General features: G+C 46.3%; 1 protein-coding gene across 1 annotated transcript; it reads right to left on the reverse strand.

Moving 5' to 3' along the window:
• Positions 1-5: 5 nt before the first annotated feature.
• On the reverse strand, positions 6-406 carry LOC104782297 (transcription elongation factor TFIIS; the record flags this gene model as incomplete). Its single annotated transcript, XM_010499408.2, is given in 1 exon segment — positions 6-406. A coding segment is annotated over 1 exon segment (401 nt), but the record flags the coding sequence as incomplete, so codon positions are not given.

Here is a 406-nt window from a genome sequence, read left to right on the forward strand (position 1 = left end):
GGCTCATCAGCACTTCTTGTTTGCATCTGATAGTAGGTGCATTTGCGCTGACCACACCGCCCGCACTTGAACTGGTCAGTAGATGCTTTTGCTGCAAGACCACGCTCACAATCAAACAGGTATTTCTCTTTGATCTGGTTGTTTTCTTGTTTCCTCTTGTCGCTTGCCATTTCTTCAGCTGACAATGTGATGAGTTTCTCTGGTGAAATCTCCCCGGTGAGAACCCTTCTTCTTAAGTCTGGGTTGTTACTGTCCCTCAGGTTGAACATTATAGATCTGTACTTGAGCTTCTGAGCTCCAGTTGAGCGACCCAATTTCTCAAACATGAGTGATTCCACTGAGACAGCAACACGGAGTGGATCACTTGCAGTTACTGACTCTCTCTCATAGTCATCAGCTTCTCCAG

Source organism: Camelina sativa, unplaced genomic scaffold (genome assembly GCF_000633955.1).
Source record: "Camelina sativa cultivar DH55 unplaced genomic scaffold, Cs unpScaffold09542, whole genome shotgun sequence".
NCBI classification, from domain to species: Eukaryota; Viridiplantae; Streptophyta; class Magnoliopsida; order Brassicales; family Brassicaceae; genus Camelina; species Camelina sativa.